We start from the raw sequence: 24,024 nt of genomic DNA on the forward strand, positions 1-24,024 counted from the left end.
GAAATACAGTACAGAGAACATCTAATCAGCTCACTGTGACTGAGAGCATCAGTGCAGTCTGCTGATGTTATTAAAAACACGAACCACACCTGGGGGGAAAAAAATCACCGTATAAATCACGATGTCTATATTTTAGCATCATATTGCCCCGCCCTAACTGTCAGTCAGTCGTTCCCAGCGTTCGCTCATGGTTTGTGTTCTGTTCTTTACAGATAGAGCCTGGTCAGAGTTAAAAGCTCAATGTCCTCTGCTGCGATCTGATTGGACTTCTGCGACGATGCTGGCGTGTCTTCCTGCTGAAACGCTGAAACTGTTCTCTGAAGTCGCTGTGACGCATGGGGACGTAACCATGCGGCTCACACAGCTCCTGAGAGAGAGAGAGAAAGAGAGAGAGAGACAGTCAGCGAGTGAGCAAGAGTCAGCAAGCGAGTGAGAGAGACAGAAAGAGAGACAGTCAGCGAGAGAGAGTCAGCGAGTGAGTGAGAGAGAGAAAGAGAGAGAGAGACACACACACACACAGACAGAGTCAGCAAGTGAGTGAGAGAGACAGTCAGTGAGAGAGACAGTCAGTGAGTGAGTGAATGAAAGAGACAGAGAGAGAGACAGTCAGCCAGTGAGTGAGAGAGACAGAGACAGTCAGTGAGTGAGTGAATGAAAGAGACAGAGAGAGAGAGAGACAGTCAGCAAGTGAGTGAGAGAAACAGAGACAGTCAGTGAGAGACAGAGACTGTCAGTGAGTGAATAAATGAAAGAGACAGAGAGAGAGAGACAGTCAGCAAGTGGGTGAGAAAGACAGACAGTCAGCGAGTGGGTGAAAGAGACACAGGGAGAGACGAAGAGAGACAGTCAGTGAGTATGAGAGAGAGAGTCACCAAGTGAGTGAGTGAGTGAGTGAGTGAGTCAGAGAGAGACAAAGAGAGACAGTGAGTGAGAGAGAGAGACAGCGAGTGAGTCAGAGAGAGACAAAGAGAGACAGTCAGTGAGTGAGAGAGTTACCGAGTGAGTGAGTCAGAGAGAGACAAAGAGACAGTCAGTGAGTAAGAGAGAGAGAGAGAGAGAGAGAGAGAGAGTGAGTCACAGAGAGACAAAGAGAGACAGTCAGTGAGAGTGAGTGAGAGAGAGAATCACTAAGTGAGTGAGACAGAGAGAGTCAGTGAGTGAGAGAGTCAGTGAGTGAGTGAGTGAGTGAGTGAGTGAGTGAGTGAGTGAGTGAGAGAGAGAGTCACTAAGTGAGACAGAAAGAGAGAGACAGTCAGTGAGTGAGAGAGAGAGAGAGAGAGAGAAACAGTCAGTGAGTGAGTGAGAGAGAGAGAGAGAGACAATCAGTGAGTGAGAGAGAGAGAGAGAGAGAGAGAGAGAGAGAGACAGTCAGTGAGTGAGTGAGAGAGACAGTCAGTGAGTGAGTGAGAGAGACAGTCAGTGAGTGAGTGTTTCTCTGTCTCTCACTCTCTCTCACTCACTCTCTGTCTCTCACTCACTCACTGACTGTCTCTCTCTCTCACTCACTCTCTGTCTCTCACTCACTCTCTGTCTCTCACTCACTCACTGACTGTCTCTCTCTCACTCACTCTCTCTCTCTCACTCTCTGTCTCTCACTCACTCACTGACTGTCTCTCTCTGTCTCACTTAGTGACTCTCTCACTCACTCACTGACTGTCTCTCTCTCTCACTCACTGACTGTTTCTCTCTCTCTCTCAGTCAGTGAGTGAGTGAGAGAGAGAGAGAGAGAGAGAGAGAGAGAGAAACAGTCAGTGAGTGAGTGAGAGAGACAATCAGTGAGGGAGTGAGAGAGTCAGTGAGTGAGTGTTTCTCTCTGTCTCTCACTCACTCACTCTCACTCACTCACTGACTGTCTCTCTCTCACTCACTGATTGTCTCTCTCTCTCTCTCTCTCTCTCGCTCACTGACTGTTTCTCTCTCTCTCTCAGTCAGTGAGTGAGTGAGAGACAGAGAGTGAGTGAGAGACAGAGTGAGTGAGTGAGAGAGAGAGAGTCAGCGAGTGAGTGAGAGACAGAGTCAGCAAAAGAGACAGAAAGAGACAGTCAGTAAGTCAGACAGTCAGTCAGACAGTCAGCAAAAGAGACAGAGTCAGCAAAAGACAGACAGAGAGAGAGAAAGAAAGATCTATTTTCAGGATGTTTTTTGGGATGTGTGATGGTGTGTTGAAGAGTGAGTCAGTGTGTGTGTGTGTGTGTGTATGTGTGAGTGTCATGGCGGCGGAGCGGAGTGCACGCCAGTCTGACCCCTGATCAAGTTCCACACTAAGGTCACATCACCCATCGTAACTGCCGTCGTTAAAGTAGAGAATTTTCCGACATGATTCTGGGCATAATATTTCTAGTTATGTGTTTAACAACATCTATCAAGATCGCCTTTAAAGACGCGATACAAAGCGGTAAAATTTACAAACAACGCCAGCAAATTCTGGACTCTACCCCGCACCAGCGATCATCAGCCTGCAACATTCAGGAATTAACAAACTTCGAACGAGTATTGTCGGATTCCGAATGGATTGATTTCCAACACCAGGAAAGACTTTTTAGGCAAGCCCTGGATACAAAGAGACTGCAGGATAAACAAAACTTTGTCCTTGCTGGAGATCTTCGGAAATGGTCGAGGCTGTTTAAAATCCTACATGGAGTCTTTTTTAAAAATGGACTTTAAACCACAAAACGCAGAGATGGACGAGAGCTGGGAATACCGCTGCTTAAATATGTGATAAGGATTTTAAGAACTTTGCCACTGGATAATAATGCACGAAACATTATTGTTGAAAACCCTGCTGAATGGATTGAGCGTCAATTGCGCTTTCTGCGAGATGTATTACAGCCATCGATTGCCGCGGCTATCAAAGGACATCCGAAAGAGGCCCAAAAGGTAAGCAAAAACAAGCTGACTTACCTGTGGCAACACCGTAGAAAGAAGGCAATTGATGTTATTCTTAACAACTGTATATTCCCGATGCCTCCGCCTGAGTCGGGTAATCCTGAGCAGGTGTATAATTATTATCGCCAAAAATGCCAGCATAGTCCATCGGCACGGTTGCTTGAGCTGCCCCCGTGGAGTAATGACGTAAACAGCACATCCACTGAGCCCCCGCCAGTAACATCGGCCTTCTCAGTCGAGGAGATTGAGAGAGTTATACTTAACTTACCTAACAACAAAGCAAGTGGTGCAGATGGTGTCACCTATGAAACCCTTAAGGCCACTAGGCTAATGTCGTGTCCCACACTGAGAAGCATATTTAACACCTGTTTGCTTAATGGTAAAGTCCCCTGTTCATGGAAAGGAGCGCTCATTTATAGAATACCTAAGAAAGACAATGTGCCTGAAGACCCCTCCACATGGAGGGATGTCTCTCTGTTACTAACTGTGTACAAAGTCTTTATGAAGTGCCTTCTCTCCAGAATATTATCATGGCTAGTTGACACAGGAACTTTATCTAGCAAACAAAAAGCCTACATTGAACGTCAAGGCATGAATGAACATGTTTTTTGTTTAAAGACGGCTACTGATGACTTCAAACATGACTCTGCCAAATTGTATGTAGTATTTTTGGACTTTAGGGATGGCTTTGGTACTTTGTCTCATGAGGTGATGCTGAATTCACTGGAGGAAATACACCTGCCAAAGATGTACATTGACATAATAAAGGATGTATATAGGAATTCTTACCTACAAGTCATTTGTGGACAACAACTCACACAGCCTGTAAATCTCGAAGTGGGGATTAAAACAGGTTGCCCATGGAGTGCAGTAAATTTCATCATTGCAATTAACCAGTGGCTAAAATGGCTGTGTACACATGCTCCTCCCAAAGTACTATCACCAAATCCAGTCCAGGGTTATGCTGACGATGTGGTCATTGCGTCTGTCATGGTCCTACCTGTGGGCTTCTCTCTTCAGGTAACATCTCCACTCAGCATTACCGGCCACGCCCACACTCACTTCCTCTTATTATCTTTCAGTGACTGTCATTGGCTGTTGCCGATCACCTGCTTTCCCCCTGTGTGTATTTAAGCTGCAGTCCTCCCAAGCTTCTGTGTCAGATCGTCTGCAACTCTCAGCCTGATAACCTGCTCTGTGTTCCTACTACTCTGACTCCTGAAATTGTTCTGTTCTGTTTGACTCTGTCTGCTCTCCAGCCCCGGTACCCTGATCTGCCTTCTGTCCCCTATCTTGCTACCTGATTTGTGACTCTGTGTTCCAGTTTGCTCTCTAACTCCTGCCTGCTGAGGGACTGCTCGCTTGGAGATTGCCTGAAACCCATGTTCTGTCAGCCTACAGCCACAGCTCTCTGACTATGCCAGATCCTGTCAGATCTCAGCTGCTAAGCAGGGTCGAGCCCAGTCAGTACTTGGATGGGAGACCTCAGACGTCACTACCAGCCATCCCTGCCTCTCAGTTCTCCTGCCTCTGGACTTCACCCACACACATTCTCCCTTTTCCCCTATTATTAATAAACTGTGGTTTGAGCGCATTTGATCTCCTGTCTGTTTCGTGACAGTGTCCCGTGATGAGGGAGTAATTAAAAACATACTGGCCTGCACCAACAGCTTTCTCACCTGGTCTGGTCTACAGGTAAAGTAAATGTGCAGTCTTTTGGGAGAGGAGGAGTGGAGGCAATCACTGGTATAGAGCCAAGACCGACCAGCCTCCTTCTTTCACCATCCTGGACCAGCCACTCAGAGTGTATGCCAGACATGAAACTTACAACTATCTGGGGCATAAAATTAACATCACAGGGGATTGGAGTGAACAAGTGATTGATATGGTTCAGCAGTTTATAAGCAGGCTGGATCTAATCGATTCTTCACCTCTTCCAGTAACTCTGAAGGTCCAGGCAATTAGAGACATAGCCTTTGCTAAAATACAACATCTATTTGCAAATGTCCATATCCCACAAAAAAATCTGCGTAGAATGGAGGATAAAACTGTGCAAGTGGTGAGGAAATGGCTGTCTCTCAACACACACTCTACAAGATGCTTCATTTTTCAGAAAAAACAGGATGGGGGGCTTGGCGTTCCAAACTGCATGTGGGAATACACAGCTACAAGGCAGTCACACCTCATTAACATGTTGAACTGTGATGATACCAGTGTGAGACAATTAGCAAGAACATCACTACTGCTGGACTTCAAAAAATGGAAAGTAACCCATGCAGGCAGTGGGGAGGACAACTTCCTGGGCTTTAGAAGGAAGAGCAGTGGTAAGCTGGATACCAGGGCACAGGGATTTGGCGTGTCATCAGACTGGCCTGACTTAAATGATTTGTGCTGGAGAACAGGCACTGAATTAAAATGGACCTCCCACCTTCAACCTGTAGAGGTCACCGATGCACTGGTGGATGACCCATCAATCACGGTTCAAGCCAGGCTGCATTATAACAACATTACCTATCTCCTATTATCGCCTAAAACATCAAGGCAAACCCTTTTGTCCATTCAAAGGGAGCGCAACATGGAGTATTGGTCCAGCCTGAAGCTCCAGGGAAAGCTGGCTAAACTCACCTGTGCAGACCACTCTGTATCACATGCCATATACAACAATAACTCTATCAGCGACGAGATCATCACCTTCTGTGCGAAGGCTTGCTTACAGGTTCTCCCCACCAAATATAATCTCTTTCTGTGGTTTCCTTCTATTCATTCCCCTTTCTGTATATTACACGACCATCCACAACATCTGGAGTCAGTAGCTCACATTATGAACAGTTGTCCATTATATAAAGGACTGTATACTGCCAGACATGACAGACTGGTGGACCTCATTGCTGCCCAGATTTCCCGTACTCCACAGGAACAGATCTACAAACACACTTCTGTAAAGCCACATTGGTTCAATTCATCCACAAACCCTTTCTCAGGAATAGCAAACACACCGGCTATCATTTGCTTGTCACATGACAATAAAACAGTTAGACTCTTTGAAGGGCGGCACGGTGGTGTAGTGGTTAGCGCTGTCGCCTCACAGCAAGAAGGTCCTGGGTTCGAGCCCCAGGGCCGGCGAGGGCCTTTCTGTGTGGAGTTTGCATGTTCTCCCCGTGTCCGCGTGGGTTTCCTCCGGGTGCTCCGGTTTCCCCCACAGTCCAAAGACATGCAGGTTAGGTTAACTGGTGACTCTAAATTGACTGTAGGTGTGAATGTGAGTGTGAATGGTTGTCTGTGTCTATGTGTCAGCCCTGCGATGACCTGGCGACTTGTCCAGGGTGTACCCCGCCTTTCACCCGTAGTCAGCTGGGATAGGCTCCAGCTTGCCTGCGACCCTGTAGAAGGATAAAGCGGCTAGAGATAATGAGATGAGATGAGACTCTTTGAAGTAGCTTGTGCTTTTGACCTGTTCATGGAGGAATCCTATTGTACAAAAAAATGTAAATACCAACCTCTAGTATCTGTTATTGAGAGCTATGGTTACAAATGCTTGCTCATTGTGCTTGTCTTTGGGAGTCTAGGCCATGTACATAGGCTGGTGGTCAGTGGACTTAACATCAGTGGATTAAGTAAAAGAAGTGCCAGACAGCTAGCTAAATACTGCTCTATATCAATAGTTATAGGGAGCATGTTCATCTGGAAGAGAAGATGCTTCCTGTATCCCTGAGACTGCATTGCCATAACAGGATGTTTTTGGTCCTGATAGTGTTTGGATTATTCACTATATTTGGTTCCTATTGATATTAACTTGTAATGTGGAATCAAATAAAGTATATAAAATGTGTGTGTTACCGGACAGCAGGAGTAAAAGTGCTTGTACCCCCCCTGCAGTAGGTAGAGCTCGGGGTAGAGGAGATGAGGGTACGTCTGAGCATTCACTGCACGATCCAGCTCTCTCAGATACTGACAACTACAACACACACACACACACACAGATATGTTATACAGTTAACACAAGATCTCCGTTTAAAACCTGGAATTTAAAAAATCCTTTAAGATGTATTTCCTGGATGTGAAGAGAACCATTAAATTAATTAATCAAATATTAAATTAACAAAAAAATTATTAAACGAACTGAATCTGGGGCTAAAAGGTTTGTACTTTAAGGGACGAGAACAAAGTGGATAATATTCAATAAGGTCCAAAAATAGACCTCCATATGTCAGGTCAGTTGGAGCTCACTGAGGTCCAGTACTGTTTTTGAAACACCCCGATTACTGGGACAGGCCCTGTGTGTGTGTGTGTGTGTGTGTGTGTGTGTGTGTGTGTGTGTGTGTGTGTGTGTGTGTGTGTGTTCTCTCACAGTCGTGGTCCTCTCTCTGATGAAAACTCGCAGTGAAACACGATGAGTTTTCTGGGTGAAGATGCTCCCTCATTAACTGCTCCTGCTGCAGGACCTCCTGATGCCGTTGTTGCCCCACTGCTGCCCCATGTGTCCAGAACAGACGCCCCTGCTGGGGCACGACGGACAGCCGGAGACTCCTGCGGGGTGGATGAGGCCTGGAGGAAAGCCTGGAGGATCTGAGACTCAGTGTACAGGTTCACTGCTCCCTGAGGGAAAAGGCAGATCAGTGAGGTGAAAGAGTCATCATCACCATCATCATCATCACCATCACCATCATCACCATCACTATCATCACCATCATCATCATCACCATCACCATCATCACTATCATCACCATCATCATCATCACCATCATCACCATCATCATCATCATCATCATCATCATCATCACCATCATCATCATCACCACCATGACCATCACTCTATAAAGAAAGCAACTGTAATCTGTTCAGAATGTAAAATTGATCAAATTGAAAACACACACGACCTTGATGTGACCTCCCTGATACTCATATGGATAACGGCAGTCGATGATGAGGAAGTCTTCCACTACAGTACTGAACTGACCTCTGATCAAAGATGCCACCTGCAGGACAACATGGGAAGTACACATTTATACACAGGAAATGCACCAGCAGGATGTAAACTTCTGTCTCTCAGTCACAGTGTAGGAGGCGTGGCCTCAGTGTGTGTCAGTCTCAGTAAAGGAGGCGTGGCCTCAGTGTGTGTCAGTCTCAGTAAAGGAGGCATGGCCTCTGTGTGTCAGTCTCAGTAAAGGAGGTGTGGCCTCTGTGTGTGTCAGTCTCAGTAAAGGAGGTGTGGCCTCTGTGTGTGTCAGTCTCAGTAAAGGAGGCATGGCCTCAGTGTCTCAGTCTCAGTAAAGGAGGTGTGGCCTCTGTGTGTGTCAGTCTCAGTAAAGGAGGTGTGGCCTCTGTGTGTGTCAGTCTCAGTAAAGGAGGTCTGGCCTCAGGGTGTCAGTCTCAGTAAAGGAGGTGTGGCCTCTGTGTGTGTCAGTCTCAGTAAAGGAGGTGTGGCCTCAGTGTGTATCAGTCACAGTGAAGGAGGTGTGGGCTCTGTGTGTGTCAGTTACAGTGAAGGAGACATGGCCTCTATGTGTGTCAGTTACAGTGAAGGAGGCGTGGCCTGTGTGTGTTAGTCTCAGTAAAGGAGGTGTGGCCTCTGTGTGTGCGTCTCAGTAAAGGAGGTGTGGCCTCTGTGTGTGTCAGTTACAGTGAAGGAGGCGTGGCCTCTGTCTGTGTCAGTCACAGTGAAGGAGGTGTGGCCTCTGTGTGTATCAGTCACAGTGAAGGAGGTGTGGCCTCTGTCTGTCAGTTACAGTGAAGGAGGCGTGGCCTCTGTGTGTGTAAGTCATAGTTGAGGAGGTGTGGCCTCTGTGTCAGTCACAGTGAAGAAGGTGTGGCCTCTGTATGTCCGTCACAGTGAAGGAGGCGTGGCCTCAGTGTGTGTCAGTCTCAGTAATGGAGGCATGGCCTCTGTATGTGTCAGTCACAGTGAAAGAGGTGTGGCCTCGCTGTCAGTCTCAGTGAAGCAGGCATGGGCTTTGCCTGTTAGTCATGGTGAAGGAGGTGTGGCCTCTGTGTTTTAGAAACTGTGCAGGAGGTGTGGCCTCTGTGCCAGTCACAGTGAAGGAGGCGTGGCTTAAAAGGTGTGCATTTGTTTAAAAATCTCTGCTACTGTTATGTTTCTGTTCTTTGGTTTTCTATCCAGTGTTCCCAGATTGGGCGGTTTTACATGCATTTTGGCGGGTTTTGAACATATTTTGGGCTGGAAAATGTCAGCAGTATCTGGCAACACTGTTTCTATCCTGAAACAGTTGTGAGTTATTGCTCCATGTGAGTTATTGCTCCTTGTGAGTTATTGCTCCATGTGAGTTATTGCTCCTTGCGAGTTATTGCTCCATGTGAGTTATTGCTCCTTGTGAGTTATTGCTCCATGTGAGTTATTGCTCCTTGTGAGTTATTGCTCCTTGTGAGCTATTGCTCCATGTGAGTTATTGCTCCTTGTGAGTTATTGCTCCATGTGAGTTATTGCTCCTTGTGAGTTATTGCTCCATGTGAGTTATTGCTCCTTGTGAGTTATTGCTCCATGGTCCTGTTTAAAACCTCAATTTGTCTCCATTGTTAAAATAAAAAGTGAATATTATTCAGAATCACCAGTTCTGTTCATCATCAGCTGTGTTAAAGGGAAATGATGTGATACAGGATTAAAAACAGTTATACACAGTCATAAGCAGGATACACTCCACCCCAGGCCCTGGTGTTATAGAAGCAGGAACCTACTCACAGTTTGAGCTGAAACACAGTGAAGGTCCTGATGGTTCACCTTCTCCACAGGAAGCACGTGATGCTGCGGAACAACAACAGCTCAGCCGCTCATCACGCTAAACACACGTACGCTTGTATTAAAGTACATCATCTATCACGTCTCATTGTCAGGATGTGTGGTGTTCGTGGTATTGTACTTTGCTGAAGTCTCCAATGAGGCAGTGATCAGTGATGGCGCTGTCGGGGATGAGTGTGTGTGCTGGATTTCTGCTGGATCTCAATCTCTGGAAGAGCATCAGTGACTGCACAGAGAGAGAGAGAGAGAGAGAGAGAGAGAGAGAGAGAGAGGAAGTTATTCCAGTGAGAAGCTACCAGTTTGGCCTCCTGTGAACTTCCTGCTTATTACAGTCGTGTGAGCAAAACCCTGAGACAGTCGTACCGCTGAGTCAGGCGTCTCTGGTTCCTCCTCTGTTGGTGAAGAGCAGGATTGTCTCTTACTTCTTCTCACAGACTTGCGCTGATCTTCAGGACTGGACGAGCTGAACAGTCTCACTCTCAATCTCTTCTGTAGCACAAAACACACAAAAATACATCACCCACAGCTCGTACTGTCGACATCTGCGACGGAAAAGACAACGAGAGAACCTTATGTCAAGTGTTGAAGAAGTTGTGAGTCATATCTCAACACTAGCAGCTTATTGTGCATCGTTAATACTGTACTGTACATCACACACCTCGACAGGATTAACATGTTTACCTTCATTCTCTAGAATGTTCAATACATTATCGTTTCTATAGTAACAGCTCCTGTAGAAAGGAGTGTATAAGGAGATGGAAGGAGTCTCCAGTGTCAGTGTTGGACATAAACCTGCAACTTTACGTTTTCTGACATCTTCAGGACAGAGGAGTTTACACTTCGTTGCAGTTTCTCGGTAACATGCGGAGAAAAAAAACACCGGCTGCTGAGGGAACGACCGTTTATAGCTGCTAGAATATAACTAAGAACTTGTTTTCCAGACGTTCCATAACTATAACTATAAATATAACTGCCTCATAGTTACAGAAGCAGCTTTGGGACTGAAAGGTCACCGGTTCAATTCCCTGGACCAGCAGGAATGGCTTAAGTGCCCTTGAGCAAGGAACCTAACCCCCAACTGCTCCCTAGGCTGCTCTGGGTATGTTGTATCTCGCTCTGGATAAGAGCGTCTGCTAAATGCCATTACTATTAATGTAATGTAACTATAAATGGATAAATAGTACACTATAGTGTGTGTGTGTTGTTCTTTCATAAATAAGAAAATGTAATTGCTGTATAAGAGGAATAAAATGTTTCCAGTAGTGCTGTCAAAAATGTCGCGTTATTAATGCTTTAACTTGACTCAATTTTAACGGCGATAAAGTTTTTATCGTGAGATTAACGCTCTGTGGCATGATGTAGGTTTTTCATAAGCTTTTGAAACTGCCAGGAACTTGGAACAGAGACTTTGGTTAGAAAACCGATAGCAGCTAGACTGTAATGCCACGCCCCGCACAGCCAGAGTCCTCTGCCCTCCCCCCCCAAGAACCAGCTCGGGCAGGGCGCGCTAGTAGAGATGGGATTTATGGCTCTTTGATGGGATCCGCATCTTTGTGATCCGTTCTTTGAAAAGAGCCGTTCAAAAGACTGGCTAATTTGGCTCTTTTTAAATATTTATTCAGTTTTAAGAAGACAGCGTCTAAAGAAGCCAGATCCCTCTGAACTGTAAACTCAATGCTATCCCAGAAATCCTTCCTGTAATATGCAAATTTGGCCGCCTCTGATTGGACAGCACGATGCATCAACAGGCAGAAAGTGTAAAAGTACAAAATGTGTTAAGTGAGCTGAAACAGTAAAGATCAGATTCAATGCAATATTTATCAACGAACAACTTAAACTTAATATAATAGTGTACTTTATATTATAATCAAGCATGTCAAGCCTACCGTCACTGTGTAACCTATCTCTCTTTAGTTGTAGACTAACTTAAACAGTAGATCATTTCACTCATGGTTCTCTTGCTAGCCCCGCGCCGGTGCTCAGCTTAGGTTTCACTTTGCAGTGGCTGTGTCAAGACGTGTTATGCTTTGCAATAAAAAAAAAAAACATTGGTGCAAAGCAAGCCCATTCACTTTTTTATGCTGATAAGAGAATTACAATGTTTTTTTATGTGACAAAAATGTGCGATTAAATTGCGATTAATCGCGAGTTAACTATGACAGTCGCGACATTAATCGCGATTAAATATTTTAATCGCTTGACAGCACTAGTTTCCAGACATGATGTTTGAAAAAAAAAAAAACGATAACAGGAACTCTGCTTCATCACATAATCCTGTCGTTGATTATTTTCCTCTAACAGAGTGACACACAGTGTGTTTTATTCCTTCCCCTGACTGACTGGAGCTGAGGGAGAGCTGGGTTCGAACACACCGTGTCCTGTCCAAGGTCATCAGAAATCTTAACTGAAGGAATCAAAGCCTGCGGCATCACAGCCTGAGCATGTTAGGACTGGGACTGTTTTGGCCTCTAGAGGCCGCTGTTATTTCCATCTTGTCATGTTTGTTTTGGCCTCTAGAGGCCACCACTGTGTTTTTGTGTTTGTCTTCATTGCCTGTTTCCTGCCCCGCCCTGTTCCTTAATTAGTGTGTGTATAAATACCCCTCTGTTTGTTCCCTTGTCACGGAGTCTTTTTCCTATGCTATGCCTGTTAGTGCCAGTTCCCTCTGTTCCATGTTCCTTGCCTGTGTCTTTGTGGTTTTTGTACTTTGCTTTCTTTTTGGACCTTTTTGAATTTTGTTTGTACCATTTTTGAGATCTTCTGAGCGTTTGCATTTTTGCCTTTTCTTTTCTTATTTTTGGACTTTGAACTTTTGGATATTTTTTATTTTCCCTTTATCTTCTGAGCTTTTGGATTACTTTTGTTTTTTGCCGTGGATTGTACATTTTGTAAATAAACTTTTTGATACTTTTCTACTTCCGCCTCATGCCTCTGCACTTGAGTCATCCCCCTGGTGGCCTAGTGGGGGTTTGCTGGATTATCACACCAGCGAACCAGGTTCGAATCCCAGCAAAACCCTAACAGAGGCTTCTTCATCTGTCTACCCGGCCAACCTTCAGGGAATGATGGCTGCGTTAACACGCCTCGGATCCACCATGGACACTCATGGACGGACTCTCACAAGCCAACGTGAGACCCTTGCTCGCCACGAGGTACTGCTTCAGCAGATTGGGAAAACCCTGGCACAGCTGACTTCTCTGCCCCATCTCCTCCGCCTGCTCCTGCTCCACCATCCGCTCCTGCTCCAGTGCCTCCTGCCATGCTGCCTTCTTCACCTCGCGAACCCAGCCTTCCTGCACCACAGAGGTATGACGGCAAGCACAGTGAGTGTCGAGAGTTCCTTACCCAGTGCCAACTCACCTTTGAGCTTCAGCCTACCACCTACACTACGGATCGCCGCAAGATTGCCTTTGTGATAACCTTGTTAGCTGGTAAGGCGCGGGCCTGGGCCACTGCTATCTGGCAGAGACAGGGACCCGAGTGCTCTGATTTCCAGCTGTTTACTGAGGAGATGCTTTGTGTCTTCGATCAAGCAGACATCAGTAAAGACGCAGCCAGAAAGCTCATGTCCATCCAGCAAGGGGGATGCATCGCAGACTACGCCATCTCGTTCCGGACGCTCACAGCAGTAAGTGGATGGAACGAGACTGCCCTGGTGTCAGCCTTCCACCATGGTCTGTCTGACCCCATCAAAGACGGTCTGGCTTCTGTCGGATGCCCTAGTGACCTCGAAACACTGATCTCACATTCTACTCGTCTGGACAACAGGATGAGAGAACGCCGCCAAGTCCTGAGCCTCCCTGGCCTCCCTGCCTCTACCTGGAGCCTGTCTACCTCCTCCAGTGACTGTCCAGAATCCATGCAAGTGGGTCGTACTCGCCTCTCCACATCTGAGAGGGAGCGCAGAAGGAGAGACAAGTGCTGCATCTACTGTGGCAAGCCTGGTCACTTCCGAGCATCATGTCCCGAACTCTTGGGAAAAGGACTGCCCTGTCCAGCCGAGGGAGGGTTGTGACGGGACCTACCCTCTCTCCTGAACTTCCTGGCCAAGGAGTTTACATCCCGGTCTCCATCTCCTGGGGTGAGTCCGTCCACTCTTGTCAAGCCTTGTTAGACTCCGGGACGGCTGGAAACTTTATGGATGTTCACTTTGCCCAAAGTATCAATGTCCTGACTGCACCTCTTGAAGTCCCACTGTCTGTGTCTGCCCTGGATGGCCAAGCCTTAGGTGACAGAAGAGTCACCCAAGTAACTTCTCCAGTCTTCCTCCAGTCTCAAGGTCACAAGGAAGAAATATCCCTGCACCTGATTCCTTCACCAGAGTTCCCAGTGATTCTAGGCCTTCCTTGGCTTACCCGCCACAACCCTCACATAGACTGGGTAACAAGCCAGGTTGTGGAATGGGGCCCTGCGTGCCATGCCTCTTGTCTGCTCTCTAGCTCTCCTGTGTCTCCTGCCGAGCCCCCTGATCTCACCGAGCTATCTCAAGTTCCCACAGAGTACTGGGATTTGAAGGAGGTATTCAGCAAAAGCAGGGCCGCCGTTCTTCCTCCGCACCGGGCCTACGACTGTGCCATCGACTTGCTCCCTGGGACTACCCCTCCTCGTGGCAGACTGTTTTCCCTCTCTCAGCCAGAACGCAAGGCCATGGAGGAATACCTCAAAGAAGCCCTGGTCTCTGGGTTCATTCGACCCTCCACCTCACCTGCTGGTGCCGGCTTCTTCTTTGTTGGCAAGAAGGATGGGGGGCTCCGACCATGTATTGACTACAGGGGCCTGAACAAGATCACTGTGTGCAACCGATATCCCCTTCCACTGATGTCCACAGCATTCCACCTGCTCCAAGGCGCCACTGTCTTCACCAAGTTGGACCTACGGAACGCATACCACCTCATCCGTATCCGACAGGGAGATGAGTGGAAGACTGCCTTTAACACCCCGTCTGGGCACTACGAATACCAGGTGATGCCCTTCGGACTCACCAATGCACCAGCTGTTTTTCAGGCCCTAATCAATGACATCTTGAGGGACATGATTAACCTGTACGTTTTTGTCTACCTCAACAACATCCTTATCTTTTCCAAGACCATGCAGGAGCACCGCCACCATGTCCGCCAGGTTCTCCAGAGGCTGCTACAGAACAATCTGTTCGCCAAGGCCCAGAAATGCGAATTTCATGTTCCCTAGGTCTCCTTTCTGGGTTTTATTGTACGGACAGGCCAACTCCAAATGGACCCAGCCAAGACCCTGGCCGTCCGGAACTGGCTCACTCCCAAGTCCGTCAAAGAGGTTCAGCGGTTCTTAGGATTTGCTAACTTCTACCGCAAGTTTATCAGGAACTTTAGTTCTGTAGCAGCACCCATGTCGGACCTCACCAAAGGGACAGGTGGATCTTATGTCTGGTCTCCTCAGGTGGAAAAGGCGTTCAAAGACCTCAAGCACCGCTTCTGCACGGCACCCATTCTGGTCCTCCCAGACACCTCCCAACCATTCATCGTGGAGGTGGACGCCTCGGACAGTGGTGTCGGCACAGTGCTCTCTCAACGTTCGGAAGGAAAGCTGCACCCCTGCACATACTTCTCCCACCGCCTGAGTCCTGCGGAGTCCCGGTACGATGTGGGGGATCGAGAACTGCTAGCGGTCAAACTGGCCCTTGAGGAGTGGAGGCACTGGCTGGAGGGAGCGCAACATCCATTCCTGGTTTGGACGGCCCACAAGAACCTGGAGTACCTCCAGCAAGCCAAGAAACTGAACCCATGACAGGCTAGGTGGGCCCTGTTTTTCAGTCGGTTTGACTTCACCCTATCGTACCGCCCCGGCTCCAAGAACACCAAACCTGACGCACTGTCCAGGCTGTTCTCTGCCACTAACAGGGAGAGTGAAGTCGGGCCTATTATCCCTGTGTCCCGGATTGTGGCCCCTGTCCGCTGGAGTATTGAGGAGGCCGTCCGACGAGCCCAATGCCAGGACCCCGGTCCTGGGACGGGGCCACCAGGCCTCTTGTATGTCCCACATCAAGCCCGGGCCAAGGTTCTCCAGTGGGGTCACTCGTCCCCTCTCACCGCCCACCCGGGAGCTCGAAGGACCCTGGACTTTTTGAGAAGGCGCTTCTGGTGGCCTAGCATGGAGAAGGAAGTGAGGTCATTCGTCCTTTCCTGCGAAGTGTGCACCAGAAGCAAGAACCCACGACAGCACCCCCAGGGTCTCCTGCATCCTCTGACCATTCCCCGGCGTCCCTGGTCCCACGTGGCAGTCGACTTCATCACGGGTCTCCCCGAGTCACAAGGTAACACTGTCATATTGGTCATTGTTGACAGATTCTCCAAGGCCTGCGGCTTTTTACCACTGTGCAGGCTCCCTTCTGCTCTTGAAACTGCTAAGCTATTATTCACTCATGTCTTCCGAGTCTTTGGTCTCCTGCAGGACATTGTCTCAGACTGAGGGCCCCAGTTCTCCTCCCGAGTGTGGCACGGGTTCTGCAAGGTCATCGGAGCCACTGCCAGCCTCTCCTCTGGGTTTCACCCACAGTCCAATGGCCAGACGGAGAGGCTCAACCAGGACCTGGAAACCACCCTGTGAGGCCTGGCTATGGATAACCCGACATCGTGGAGCACCTGGCTGCCATGGGCAGAGTACGCCCACAACACCCTGCAGTCATCGGCCACCAAGCTGTCGCCATTCCAGTGCCAATTCGGGTTCCAGCCACCTCTGTTCCCGGACCAGGAGGAGGATGTGGGGGTGCCCTCGGTCAACCAATATGTGAGACGGTGTCGCAAGACCTGGAGCAAGGTCAGGAAGACCCTCATACAGACCTCCAGAACCAACCAGACTCAGGCCAACCGCCATAGAAGACCTGCCCACGCTTTCCGCCCTGGGCAGCGGGTTTGGCTGTCCACTAAGGACCTTCCGCTGTGGGTGGAGAACCACAAGCTTGCTCCTCGCTACATTGGCCCCTTCAAGGTGGTGCGCAGGGTGAACCCTGTCGCCTACCGGCTCCAGTTGCCCCGGACTCTGAGGATCAACCCCACATTCCATGTTTCCCTGTTGTGGCCCGTACTGACGTCCACGTATGCCCCTGCCCCTAGGAACCCCCCACCCCCCCGCATCTTCCAGGGTCAGACTGTGTTCACCATGCATCGCCTGCTTGACTCCCGCCGGGTCCGCGGCGGGCTTCAATATCTAGTAGATTGGGAGGGCTATGGCCCTAAGGAACGCTGTTGGGTCCCGGCCTGGGACATTCTAGATAAAGGACTATGCCGGGACTTCCATTCGGCCCATCCGGATCGCCCTGGGAACGTCAGGAGACGCTCCTGGGGGGGGGTCCTGTTAGGACTGGGACTGTTTTGGCCTCTAGAGGCCGCTGTTATTTCCATCTTGTCATGTTTGTTTTGGCCTCTAGAGGCCGCCACTGTGTTTTTGTGTTTGTCTTCATTGCCTGTTTCCTGCCCCGCCCTGTTCCTTAATTAGTGTGTGTATAAATACCCCTCTGTTTGTTCCCTTGTCACGGAGTCTTTTTCCTATGCTATGCCTGTTAGTGCCAGTTCCCTCTGTTCCATGTTCTTTGCCTGTGTCTTTGTGGTTTTTGTACTTTGCTTTCTTTTTGGACCTTTTTGAATTTTGTTTGTACCATTTTTGAGATCTTCTGAGCGTTTGCATTTTTGCCTTTTCTTATTTTTGGACTTTGAACTTTTGGATATTTTTTATTTTCCCTTTATCTTCTGAGCTTTTGGATTACTTTTGTTTTTTGCCGTGGATTGTATATTTTGTAAAAAAACCTTTTTGATACTTTTCTACTTCCACCTCACGCCTCTGCACTTGAGTCATCCCCCTGGTGGCCTAGTGGGGGTTTGCTGGATTAGCGAACCAGGTTCGAATCCCAGCAAAACCCTAACAGAGCATGGTGTTGGTGCCAGATTGGTCTGGTTTGGACCGGAACCCGTATGCCAGTAGTTTTGGATAGGATGTAAAATTTAATTACATTTATACTAAGCATGTTAGGCCACGCCCACTTTCAGCAGTGCTCTGTCAGAGTTTGTTTTATTGAATTAATAACCCAGATACAGCAGGGTACTGACACGCACGCTGGAGTTCTCCTTATCATCTTCAGCACCTTCATCATCCTCAGGTCCTCCTCTCAGGCGGGGGGTCTGTGACACACACACACACACACACACACAAAATATAATAAGATTCTTATTATATAACACTGTCCCTGAGGACTCACTGACTGACTATCTATGTATTATATGTAATTTATTAAAATACATTTTAAAATATGACGATAAACAAATGTCTTTATTTAGTTTTAATCGTACTGGAGAATTTTAATCCCCATGGAATTGATTTTCAGTTTAAAATGTATGTTGTATTTTACGTACATTCTCTGAGATCCCTGTTTTAACTCACTGAAATCTGCTGTATTTCATTTATTCCAATTATCTTACATCATTTTTAATCATTTATAATCATTTATAATCATTTATAATCATTTACAATAATTTATTATCATTATCATTTACTATCATTTATTATCATTTCCTATCATTATTCTGTCTAATGATTAAAATTAAATCTCAGCTGATTTTCTTAAAACCTAAAAGATTTGAAAGGTAGAACGAGCATCACACTGATCTCTCTCTCTCTCTCTCTCTCTCTCTCTCTCTCTCCCTTTCTGTGTCTATCTCTCTTTCTGTATGTCTGGCTGTTTCTTTGTTTCTGTCCCTGTCTGTCTGTCTGTCTGTCTGTCTGTTTGTCTGTCTCTCTCTCTCTTTCTGTCCCCTTCTGTCTGTCTCTCTTTCTGTCTGTCTGTCTCTCTCTCTGTTTCTGTCCCTTTCTGTGTCTGTCTGTCTGTGTCTGCCTCTCCCTCTCTCTCTCTGTACTGAAAATCATCTGAATTTTGTTCTCTTTTTGGAAAACTAGATCCTGATTCTTATTCTTATTATTATTATTATTGTTGTTGTTGTTGTTTACCTTATTTTCTTATTATTTTTTATATCTGATGTTGAGACATGAGTCTCATTTCTCTGCTCATTATTAATAAATACTCACATGATTAAAGAATATAAAAATGATCTTAAGACAAAGCTGTAATGAAGTGTAATAATCTGTAATAAGCTGTAATGTTAATGGGGGAAGCCGTGGCCTCATGGTTAGAGAAGCAGCTTTGGGACCAAATGGTTGCTGGTTCAATTCCTTGGACCAGCTGGAATGGCCAAAGTGCCCTTGAACAGGGCACCGAACCCCCAACTGCTCGTTGTACATCGCGGTGGAGAAGAGCGTCTGTTAAATGTCTGTGATGTAATCAGCTCTAACAGAGAGTTCTTTGGGCTGTAACCTGCAACACAGCGCAGGAAGTCAATTCTTCTCGCCTTTTTTTAGCGCGTGGAGTATAAAACATGTCCGTATTACATCCTGTATTTACTACGTCAAGGAACAGCTGTCGAGTGTCAAGTCCATCTCCTGAAGTGCACTCTGTGTTCACAGGATCCTTTCAAGTCCACTTTCATTCTTCCAGTTTGACTTTACACCAGGCTCCACCAGAGGGCGCTGCAGCTCCTAGCTACAATAATATTACCAGTTTTACTGAAATCAGGTTTCGTACCGTGATCGAGGTGTGTCCAGGTGATGTCACTCTTCTGTAAAGGAGACATGAATATCAGTGTTTCAGAGTGTGATCAACACACCACGGACAGGTGAAATGAAGACGCGCTCACCTGTAGCTCCTCCTCCTGCCCGCTGCGAACACAAACATGACCTTTAACATGAGATAAACTCTACATAATCAGATCCACACAAGAAATGACAGCAAACAGCAATAATATGAGCGTTAAACTCCACCATGATACACGTTAAATATGTTTATAATAAAATATTTGCAACATCACGGAGGGACATCGTTATTCTTATCGTTATCATTATCATTAGCGCAGTTACAATGGGAGATAAAAATAACAATCTCATAAATAAGTGATGATAAAAGATCAGGTTTCGGACTTTGGAGCGTCATGTTAATGAGAAATCTAATGGAGACGTCAGAGCGGTGTCCGCGGTGTACAGGGTGAAGAGAAGAGGGGCCAGCACCGTACCCTGGGGTGCTCTGGTGCTGCTAATCACAGTGTCAGACGTGATGTCCTTCAGCCTGACATACTGCGGCCTGTCAGTGAGGTAGCTGGAGATCCAGGTGACCAGGCAGGGGTCCACTCGCATCCTGTTCAGTTTGTCCTGAAGCAATAGGGGCTGGATGGTGTTGAAGGCACTCGAGAAGTCCAAGAAAAGGATCCTCACTGTGTCATTTCCCTTATCCAGATGCGAGTGGGCTCGGTGTAGCAGGTAGAGGATGACGTCTTCCACACCGAGACCTGCCCGGTACGCAAACTGCAGACAGTCCTGGGCATGTTGTACCTGGGGTCTGAGGAGGCTGAGGAAGAGCCGCTCCAACGTCTTCATCAGATGTGAAGTGAGTGCCACCGGTCAGAAGTCGTTCAGCTCGCTGGGCCAATTCATTTTGGGGACTGGAACGATACATGATGTCTTCCAGAGGGTTGGCACTCTCCCCAGCTGCAGGCTGAGGTTGAAGATGCGTTGGAGTGCTTCACCCAGTTCAGCAGCACAGGTCTTCAGTAGTCGGGGACACACCTTGTCCGGGCCTGCTGCTTTCCAGGGGTGAAGCTTCCTCAGTTGACCTCTGACCTGGTCTGCAGTAATGCATGGAGGAGTCTGTGTTGAGGTGGGGGGGGAGGGGGCTGCTGTGATGACTGGGGGGAGGTGTGTTGAGGGAAGAAGGAGAGATGGCTGCAGTGAGGGAGAGGGTGGGGGGGACGTGGGCTGGTTGAACTGATTGAAAAAGTCATTCAACTCATTCGCCCTCTCCACTGTCCCCTCAACAACTCTGGTCTTTGTATTGTGGCCTGTGATGGTTTTCACACCTTCCCAGACCTCCCTCATGCTGTTCTCCTTCAGCTCCTGCTCCACCTTTCTCCTGTAGCTGTCCTTAGCTTCCCTCAAGCAGCGTTTTACCTCCTGCTGTGCTGCTTTCATCGCCTCCCTATCCCTGCTCCTGAAGGTGGCCTTCTTCCTGTTGAGGACAGATTTGACTTCTTGTGTTACCCATGGCTTGTTATTAGGGTAACACCGTACAGTCTTAGCGGGGGAGACCACGTCTGCACAGAAGTTAAGGTAATCCGTCAGACAGTGTGTCAGCCCCTCTATGTCCTCAAGGTGTGGGCTAAGCAGCACATCCCAGTCCGTGATGTCATAACAGCAGTGGCGGCTCCTGAATTTTTTTTCAGGGGGGGCAATTTTCCCCTGTTATGTCTACACGGACCATAAATGTCCACAGGACTGAAGTAAATTGACCTAGGTAGCAAGTCAATAGTCAACCAAACCCAGAAAAACACCACGGTGACTGGAGCCCCCAGTTTCGTCTTTGCCTCGTAGAGCTAACTTGAACACTCCACAAAATTTCACGCATTGGGTGAGCCGGTTTAATATGTGCCTGTTCTTGCTCACCTCATCGTTGTGGCGGCGAACTGCTAGCCTGTAGCCCTCATCCGGTTGTGTAGCGATGTTCACTCTCCCAAAAGCCGAAAATTTCAGGCAGCTGCCCATGTGAATCTTTGATGACTCATGTTTTTTTATTTTCTCCAACAAATGATGCATGTCCGAAACTCCAGTGACCGTCCAAGCAGTGTTGTCCGTGGAGCCCCTCCAGGGTGGGAAAGTAAGCAGGGGGAGCAGAAAACCGCTGAGGCGTCCTCGCAGCCAGCTCGCCAGGATTTGCGCTGGGACCATATTGAAGTAAAACCTCGAGTATATGATTTTCCCCCCTTGTTGAAATTTGTTTTATGTTTAGATTTGGTTGAGGGGGGTCCAGCTTGTTTTGTTGCCAATTTAGCTCGATTTGATCGCTGACTAAATGGAACTTCTTTTAAGGACCGCACTGAATTGCTTTCCACATCCATCTCACCTCAGAAACTGAGTGGATCGAACTCAACTTTGCCGTGCTTCGCAGTGACGTAAGCATGTTAGGGCAAGCCCCCCTGGAACCCATAGAGATTGCATTGAAGTGTCAGTCAGGAGAAAAAAAATATATTAACATGGGACTCTATCAGTGAACTCTTGGGCGATTTTCAGCGTGACTGAAATCGCCCCAAAAGGGGTGGTACTCTAGAAGCAAGACCACCCTGATTGGACAATGATACCCAGAGACAGATTAAAACGGCCTCGAGCAGCGCTGGTGAAAGTTTGTTTTAAAAAAAGAAAAAAAACTTTTTTTTTTCGTTTTGGCAGTGTGTCGCCCAATCTCCCTTATGCACCAGCCGCCCTTGCAAAACAGTCCCTGAGGGCATCTTCCATTTCAGGGGACCACCTCCTGATGGAGCTAGTTGTTGCAGGCTGCCTTTGAACCAGGGAGGTGTACTTCGGCTGTAGAAGAACCAGGTTGTGGTCAGACTTCCCTAGTGGGGGGAGGGGTGTGACTCTGTATGCGTCCCTCACATTAGCATACAGCAAGTCAATTGTCCTGTTGTTCCTTGTTGGACAATCCACAGCCTGGTAAAAAGCAGCCAAAGTAGAGTCCAAAGTAGCATGATTAAAGTCCCCAGAAATGATGATAAATGCCTCAGGGTGCTGTGTCTGCAGCCTTGCTGTGACAGAGTGAATCCTCTCACATGCAGCGGCTGCGTCTGCCCTCGGAGGGATGCAAACACAGATGGTGATCACGTGCCTGAACTCCCTCGGCAGATAATATGGCCGCAGGCTAACGGCTAGCAGCTCCAAGTCCAGGCAAAATAAAACTGTCTTTACGGAGATATGTCCCGGGTTACACCAGCAGTTGTTAACATAAATGATGAGTCCCCCACCTTTGCTTTTCCCGCATGTGTTAGTGTGTCTGTCGGCTCTCACAGCAGTGAATCCCCGCAGGTCCACGTTAGCGTCCGGTACAAGGTGTGTTAGCCATGTCTCCGTAAAGATAAATAAGCTGCTCTCCCAGTAAATCGGCTGGTTGTTCAGAGCGGAAAGCTCGTCGACTTTATTCGGCAGCGAGTTCACATTCCCCATAATAACAGAGGGAATGGATGGCTTGTAGCGCTGCCGGTTGTCCGCTAGCCTAGCCTTTAGCTTAGCTCCAGCCTTGCAGCCCCTGGGTTTCCTCCTCAGCTCCACCGGGATGGGGTGTCGTATCCCGGCTCATCCCATTGTTTTCAGGGCCAGCAGCTCCTCTCTTGAATAAATGAGAAAACTGGCTCCTGGTTGCGTGTTAAATATATCCATGTTGTATAGTAAAACACACTCTGTCTTCGTAAGAAGAGCAGAAAAGTAAAAAAAGGTGGAAAAAAGAGGTTTAAAGAGCTAAAAACTACAAAGCTACTGGAGAGGCAGCCGTCTCACACAGCGCCCATACGTATAATCGCCCATACGTATTAGCATAGACTGATTACTACATGGGCAAAGTGTGCACATACACAGGCCCCTGGGGCCAATCGGGGCCCTTGCACTTACGATTTATTATTATATTTTTACAGCATTTTTGCTTTTTGATTTAAATATTGGAGTAAATGCGGTTTTGAAAACGTAGGATGAAATTAGCTGATTAAAGGGGAACTGAAAGCAAATTTGTTATGATTAAAATTTTATTTCTCTCATTTTATTAAATATCGGAATGCATGTTTGATCGCTATTTTGTCGCTGCTATAGCAAGTTATGAGTGTTTGAAATATGCTCTGTAATATATCAGTCCATATGTCAAAGCAATGGCTGTAAACGAGATTCGTTGAGACCTGTGCGAGACATCGTAGGACGGAAGTAAAACGTACAGCGGAAATCAAAGTGACCAACATCTGCCAACGTTGTCAAAAGTCGCGCGCGCCCTCTTTCGAATGCTGATGTAATCAAGCCGGAAGTTTTGTTTGTTTTGATAGCAATCAGGAAAGTTTGAAAAAAGTTGGCAGTAATCGTCCTTTAAACTTGTTTTTGTGCAATACTTCGTTTGGAAAACAGTTTTCAAAATGGCGGCACTGACACCTGGCTGACGCTTCACGTTTCGAAGTCTCGCACAAGTCTCGTGAAGATCGCGTGGATAAGCAACGCCTGCCGTGGACCAAACACACTAAATTCAACACGGCTAAAAACCAAATAGGCCGATAAGTATAATATTTAATTGCAATTAGCTGCCAATACGAGTCACGATATAAGGTTACTCAAACCGAAAACATAACTGAATAACACGTTAATTAAGAAATAAAGCAAGTTTAAGAATGACTTCAGTTCCCCTTTAAACTTGACATGTAAACTGTGTGCGCTTCGGGAGGACACACCCCAATAATTAGGGGCCCGTAGTGTCATGAAAATCCATCCATGGTGTTAGTGTGAAAGCTGAAGCTTTGGCT

At 47.4% G+C, this 24,024-nt stretch overlaps 1 protein-coding gene across 1 annotated transcript in view; it reads right to left on the minus strand.

Annotated features, from left to right (window-relative positions):
- Positions 1 to 229: 229 nt before the first annotated feature.
- The window catches only part of cdc25d (cell division cycle 25 homolog d), a 25,820-nt gene continuing 2,025 nt past the window's right edge, over positions 230 to 24,024 (minus strand). The window contains exons 3-12 of the mRNA XM_060898310.1: positions 19,351 to 19,372; positions 17,713 to 17,784; positions 10,001 to 10,126; positions 9,759 to 9,863; positions 9,581 to 9,643; positions 7,764 to 7,862; positions 7,353 to 7,482; positions 7,235 to 7,310; positions 6,724 to 6,841; positions 230 to 367 (exon numbers count right to left, since the gene is read on the minus strand). Of these exons, the coding sequence (XP_060754293.1) occupies positions 230 to 367; positions 6,724 to 6,841; positions 7,235 to 7,310; positions 7,353 to 7,482; positions 7,764 to 7,862; positions 9,581 to 9,643; positions 9,759 to 9,863; positions 10,001 to 10,126; positions 17,713 to 17,784; positions 19,351 to 19,372 (949 nt within the window). The remainder of the gene's footprint in view (positions 368 to 6,723; positions 6,842 to 7,234; positions 7,311 to 7,352; positions 7,483 to 7,763; positions 7,863 to 9,580; positions 9,644 to 9,758; positions 9,864 to 10,000; positions 10,127 to 17,712; positions 17,785 to 19,350; positions 19,373 to 24,024) is intronic.

The sequence above is a fragment of the Neoarius graeffei genome, chromosome 18, assembly GCF_027579695.1.
Source record: "Neoarius graeffei isolate fNeoGra1 chromosome 18, fNeoGra1.pri, whole genome shotgun sequence".
Classification (NCBI taxonomy): Eukaryota; Metazoa; Chordata; class Actinopteri; order Siluriformes; family Ariidae; genus Neoarius; species Neoarius graeffei.